Source organism: Python bivittatus, unplaced genomic scaffold (genome assembly GCF_059951505.1).
Source record: "Python bivittatus isolate LINGU-HERP-01145 unplaced genomic scaffold, Pbiv_v1 ctg000480_np1212, whole genome shotgun sequence".
Classification (NCBI taxonomy): domain Eukaryota; kingdom Metazoa; phylum Chordata; class Lepidosauria; order Squamata; family Pythonidae; genus Python; species Python bivittatus.
In genome coordinates, this window is record NW_028277075.1 from 104,324,939 (window position 1) to 104,331,276 (window position 6,338).

Consider the following 6,338-nt stretch of genomic DNA (forward strand, 5'->3'; position numbering starts at 1 on the left):
GAGATTCACAATTGCTCTCAGCAATTTGCAGTTAGGTTTACTTGAAGAGGAACTCACATTCTAGATTGAAAAGTTTCAAAAATTTATAGTAAGGCAGGAAGTAAAACGGTAATTTTCATCCTATTAAATATTTAAATAGGACTTGGAATTAGCATTTCTAAAATGTAAACAATTACAATAGTATATAAGCATTTGCATTTTCGTCAAAATGCAAACTTCACTATTGGCAGAATGTTGCTTATTTCAATGAATACATGCCTCCTAATGAGATACACTCTCGCACCACTTTCATGTCCTTATAAAAGTTTTTAAAATAAGTAAAGCACTTACGCCATCAAAATGACACTGAAGTCAAGCCAGTTCCAGGGATCTCGAAGAAAAGTAAATGCTTCTAAACAAAAGCCCCTTGCAAGGATTTTTATAAGTGATTCAAAGGTATAAATTCCAGTGAAAGTGTACCTGGAAGCATGCAGATGAAGGTTGAAGAATGCTGAATTCCATACACTCCTTAATTTCCCCACAGATTTAGTACTTAACAACAAATACAACTTTTAAAATAACCCAGTTGTGGAAAACCAACCCAGAGGGAGCCAGCCTGATCTCCACACTGGCACTGTTACAGAAAAGCAGTGCCACATAGCTTCACCCCCCAAACCTCCTGGAAGTATGGGACTTGCAGCAGTTTTGCTTTTGCTTCTGTTCTGGGTTTGGAAAGAAATAATGAACCGTAAAACAGTGGAATGTTTGATCTTGGCACTTTCGGGAGACTATGAAAAGGGGACTGGAATGGAGTGTCTGAAAAAAGAGCATCCTGTAGCTGGTTGGCCAAAGTTCTGAACAAAGAACAGGTCATTTTGTGGACCTTTGCCACAAGATCCATTTGTTACTAATTAGATTTTATTTTTCTCCCACTCTTACTCTACAACCTCCTCTCCTCTCCTCTTCTTAAACTAATCCTGTTCTGCTTAAGAGAGCTTCTTGATTTCAAATAATAACATTTTGATTATGGAAAGTGTATATTACAGTGGAGGCATATATAAATATCCTGCAGTCACCTCTGTAAGGGAAAAAATGGAAATAGACAAAAGATTTTAAAAATATGCATGTTGTTTCTGAATATGTGCAACAATGCATACATTCTGCCCACATGCTGAATATGCAGGGATTATGGATACAAAAGGAGGAACACAATTACTCAGCCTTGAAGAAGATGGGCCACAATGAACATTAAGGCATCATTTGAACTGTCCCAAGATGTAGTATAAATGACATGGCCCAAGCAAAATCTAATTGTTAAATACTACAAGAAGGATGTTCAAAGGAAAGGAAGGCCAAGAGCAAAAAAATGCAAATGCAGTCAAGCTGTAAGGAAAGGAGGTGTCACCACCATGAGATCAGCAGCTTTAATCTGAAAAGGTGCAGGTTTGTGGAAACTAAGCAGGTCTAAAGATCTAACTAAGCTTGACACCATTCATGGAATTGACATGCCAGTATACGGCCTCTAAAAATACTCTGCATCCCCAACGCCCATAGAGAAAGCTTTTTTAAAAAAGAATCGGTGTTGTTGGGCAGACACCTTGGGACAATAAATCCATTTGTTGTACTTTTTTACTCTAAAGTAAAAGCAAATGTGTATGTGGGGATGGACTGCGACTGCAGCAGGAATGAAAGTGTTAAAGCCAAAATGCTAGTCATAACAGGCATCCCTTCCCTGATTCTTGTTTTGTTTTGTAGACTCTTAGGATGGTGTCTAATTGTCTGAAGGTCATCCTGTCTAAGTTTCCCCTCAATCTAGTCAGTACCTATGTGCAAGTTTTCTGAAGAAACCCAAGTCTGCCATTTGGAGCTCCTGGGACGGATATAAATCCAAACTCACACATTTATAACTTCATTTACAAACAGCTTTAAAATAAAGGGGCAGAAGGAAACACAGTTCAGCTATTGAGGATGCTCATTAAAACATGCAACTGAAAGTGCATAAAAACAAGGGTAGATTATACATGTTTAAAAAGAGTTTGACTTACTCTACATTCTTTGTCCATTCTGGAGGATTACTCATGGTCATAAATACACAGTTGGTCAAAATAGTGCACATAATAAGCATACTGAATAATGTAAAACCCAGTTAAGGAATGTTAGGTGTTTTAACATTTGCCATATCATTGAACAAACTTAATAACTTAATTTAAATTAAATTAAATTAAATAACTTAATTTTCTCTGAAACAAGGTGAATCCCACAGAGAAACTACAGTATATGTAAAATCTAAGTGGAGCAACCAAGGTAAACTGCTGCAGCAAAACTAGATGGGAAACATGGCATATTTAAAGTCACTGCTTTGTATTAAAAGAACTAACATAGGCAGGTTGCCACAGATCATGTGGCTACATATCAGCCGATAACAGCAAGGAGTCTCTACATGCCAGCACAATTTGGACTTGTATACTCTGTGGTACTGCTCTATACTCACAACTGAGTATTTTCCTTGTATTGGAGAATTTGATTACATGAACTAGCCCTATACTTGTGGCACTGATACACCTGTGGTATTTATATTTTATACATCAAGCATTAATTGTCTCTACTACATTCGAAATGATGGCAATTTACCATCAAGTTGCCGAGGACAGCTAATGTCTCTGAGTTACATTTTTTTCTAATTACCCATCACATTACTTAACTTTCCAAATAAAAGTCATCTCCATAAAAAGTTAATGTCTCCACTAAGAAGAGGAATCCAAATATTGACTTTTCCCTCATTCCCTTCAGAGCATTCATTCTTCTTCATCCCCCCCAACTTCCCCTTTGTGACCATGTTATGCTCCTAATGCCACCTGCTGCAGATGGTGTATTTCAAGTCTCCTGAGATACATAATTATTCCACCAATACCCTTTACTTTTAAGGGCATAAACACATTTAGAATGTATTAGAACAATCAATGGAAAAATATCCTATTTTTATGTATAGAATATCCCACTATTAAGCATCCAAGTAATGCCAAACTGCTAGATTCGTCATCTAAGTATCCCAAGGGAAAAAAATATATATTTGACCAAGAACTTTAACCCAGATTATTTCTGATACTGATAATGATATTCAAAACATGCCTTTACCATCAAGAGACATTTCTTTCTGACTGCAGTGATAAATATAGTAATTATTTTTCAAAATAATGTTGGAAAAATAATTCAACTTTCATTTTTAAAAATCAGCTTGAAAAGGATATGAATGTACCAAAATTTTAATAGCAATTTTTCTGAGAGGATTGAAAGGGGTTAAAATGTACAAGGCAGATGTGGCACTGAATCGAAAAATTGCCTTCCCTCTGTTCAATACTATGAAGGTCTGGGGAAAAAAAAAAGAATGGTCCAATTAGAATGTTCTTATGTAGAGTTCATAAATGGTACATTTCCTAAATCTTGATCCTGTACTGACCTCTGAAGAAAATGTAGCACTGTATATTTAGCACTTGGATTCAAATATGGTAAATTCAAGGTGTTGGGTTTTGTTGTTGCTGTTATCACAATACCTACAATTACTATTACTGCTAACTTTATTGTCCATTTGGATGTAATTTTTGTTACATTAAAAAACAAATTAATTGTTTTTAGGGCAGCATACAAATTTTTAAAAATAAATAAAAATTGTCAAGCTCACATGAAGTCCATATTTTTTTCATCAGTGGGACAATACCTCACCTTAATGAATTCAAAAGCATATGTAAGTACTCTTATATTCAGTAAACAATCTCTGTTTTATTGCTGTGTATGAGCAAAAAAAATCTATGAACTGGAACAGACTTGCCCAACATATCATTGTCCAGATGCTGGCTAGAAATTCTGGAAGTTGCAGTTTCCATAGATCTGGAGGGTAACAGATTGGGGAGGTTTGACCTGAAACATGTGTAGCATTCAAGGAACACAGAAGTGTGGTTTGTAGCACACAACTACAGACTTGTAAAGTGACACATAATTGTATCTCTGTAAGAAAAATAGGCTACGGTGATATAATAGCGTCCACTGAAATGTCATATCCCACTAACTCCCAGAGACTGACTCAGAATGGCTATCCTTGTGGGAGGAGGGTGAGTCACTGGGAACTCTGCACAGTGGCAGACTCCACAGCTGAAGTGTAATGTATCTATATATTATTGTGATTTTGTAATTTTAATTGATTTTAATTGTTTTGTAAACCACCCAAAGTCGTTCAATGAGATGGGCAGTGACAAATTAAATAAATAAATAAATAACTCTGTCAGCTAAGGAGTACCTGCAGGAACCATGGGGCAGTGATATTTCTTAGTATTAACTTTAAAGATCACTCCATCTTGGAAGTGATGAACCTGTAAAACAAATATCAGAAGGTGGGCAACCTTCACCTGCTGCCAGGATCTTACTGGTACAGCACTTACTCTGACTAGCTCTGTCCTTGGTGTCTTCTTCTCTTGCTGTTGCAGCAACTTTATCATAGAACATGCTCTTTGCCCTGTTCAACATCTCCCACTATACCATCAGTTAAGAGTGAATCCAAAGCTTATGTTTTTAGTTTTGGATGAAACACAGGATCAGTAGAAATCCATTAGATTCCTGTAAGTTCAGTAGATCTAGCTGAAGTATATTGGAAGTGTACAGACATGAGATAAGTTATTACAAGCAAAATGGATCTAGTTTAGTCTCATGTTTGAAGTCTCTGTCTCTTCTCTTTCAAGTTTCCTTCCTCCTCTCTAGCTTTCTCTTCATCTCTTTCCTTCAGATCCTGTGTCTCCCTCTCCTTCAGAATTCCCATCTGAGTTCTGGCAACGGGAAGGAGAGAGATTCAGTTTAACCAATGACAACAGCAACCCTCAGAGACTGGCCTGTTCACCCAATGGCTCTGACTCAAAGTCAATGTGTTTTATTATACTGAGAGTATGTATTCTTAGCTGACCCTGTAGCTACTGACAGTACCACCTCTCTCTTTTTTTTTAAAGAAAAGCAAGATTTTATTATTGCAATAAGCATTGTATAAAAGTAGGAGATCAAGAATAGAGATACAAGACGATATAGTGTAATTAAATATATATGTATTATATTAAAAAAGTGTTCACCAGTGCACTCCTCCTTCTTTTCATCCCCCCCTACTATTTAAATATTTATACTTTGCTTTAAACTTCTATAGTTGTTCTTTATATCTATTTAACTCATTTTTTCAGTGGTTTTTAATCAAGATCTCTCTTTCTTCAAAAGCCATATTTTACTTTCCAGCCCTAGGGCCAGCACTGCATAATTACGCAACAGAAAGCTCACGAACTGTATCCATAAAGCCATGCTGCAAATGTTTCCCACATGTTTTCTGAGTGTGAAGTGAGAAAAATAAGCTTAAGTTAATACACACTGAGAACATCAAGAGTTCACAAAGCCTTTGTAAAATTCAGCAAATACTATTATAAATCCAGCCAATCTTAATCAAAACTTACTTTTTTATTGCTATAGTAAGGGTCCAGGTCCTCCAATGGTTCAGATACCATCCCAGGAGGAATATCTCCATATATAAAGGGAAGTGTTTTTCCTGCTTCCAAGTCACTATTAGGTTTTGGCCCATTCTCATCATCATTATCCGTATGGTCTTGTTTGGGCTTTTTCGCTTTCTCTTCTGCACACCGTTTTTCAATAGCTGCAAGAGATTCTCTAGTAAAAGAGCGGAAACTGTCAGGTCCTGGTGGTACCAGCAGTGTCTGTGCCATTTTTTCATCCTGCACATTGAAATTACTTTTAGCCTATTGCATAAGAATTATCTGCAAGAGAACAAGGATGAAAGGAAAAAATGATTAGGAAAATAGAGACTATTAATACATCACACATATATAATACATATAAAACATCATGCACAGAGACATGCACACATGTACACACAATCCCCTTTGAATCTCTCATCCCAGTATCACTGTTAATCAGACCTGTCTCTGCTTAGCTTCTGAGCCAAGACCAGATCACCCATATGCTGTTACCTGCTGAGGCAGATAGATGGATGGATGGATGGACGGACAGACAGATGTATGTGTGTCTTCGCCCTATAGAATGAACTTGGTTACTTAAAGTAGTCATTATTCCTAAAATATTGTTGGAATAGAAGAGGATGCCTAAGATTGACTCTGCCTTTGAGCAAGATCAAGTTCCCTTCTAGAGCCTTCTAGAGCACATCTTCTCCAGAGCAGCTACCAACATCAATGAACGAGTCCCACAGAGTTGTAAAAACCAAGCAGCATCTTAGGTCTCTGATGGTATGTCATACTAGCTGATATTTATCTTTCTGGAAAGACTGCAAAACATAGGAAGTCATGACTTCATGAAATAATACT

General features: G+C 36.7%; 1 protein-coding gene across 17 annotated transcripts in view; it reads right to left on the reverse strand.

Annotated features, from left to right (window-relative positions):
- The window catches only part of LOC103055904 (sodium channel protein type 2 subunit alpha), a 61,292-nt gene extending 55,531 nt beyond the window's left edge, over window positions 1–5,761 (reverse strand). For all 17 annotated transcript variants that reach the window (XM_088146685.1, XM_088146680.1, XM_088146675.1 and 14 more), the window contains exons 1-4: window positions 5,457–5,761; window positions 3,228–3,346; window positions 2,025–2,114; window positions 331–459 (exon numbers count right to left, since the gene is read on the reverse strand). In XM_088146685.1, coding sequence (XP_088002811.1) covers window positions 331–459; window positions 2,025–2,114; window positions 3,228–3,346; window positions 5,457–5,723 — 605 coding nt within the window. In that variant the 5' untranslated portion in view covers window positions 5,724–5,761. The remainder of the gene's footprint in view (window positions 1–330; window positions 460–2,024; window positions 2,115–3,227; window positions 3,347–5,456) is intronic.
- Window positions 5,762–6,338: the final 577 nt, after the last annotated feature.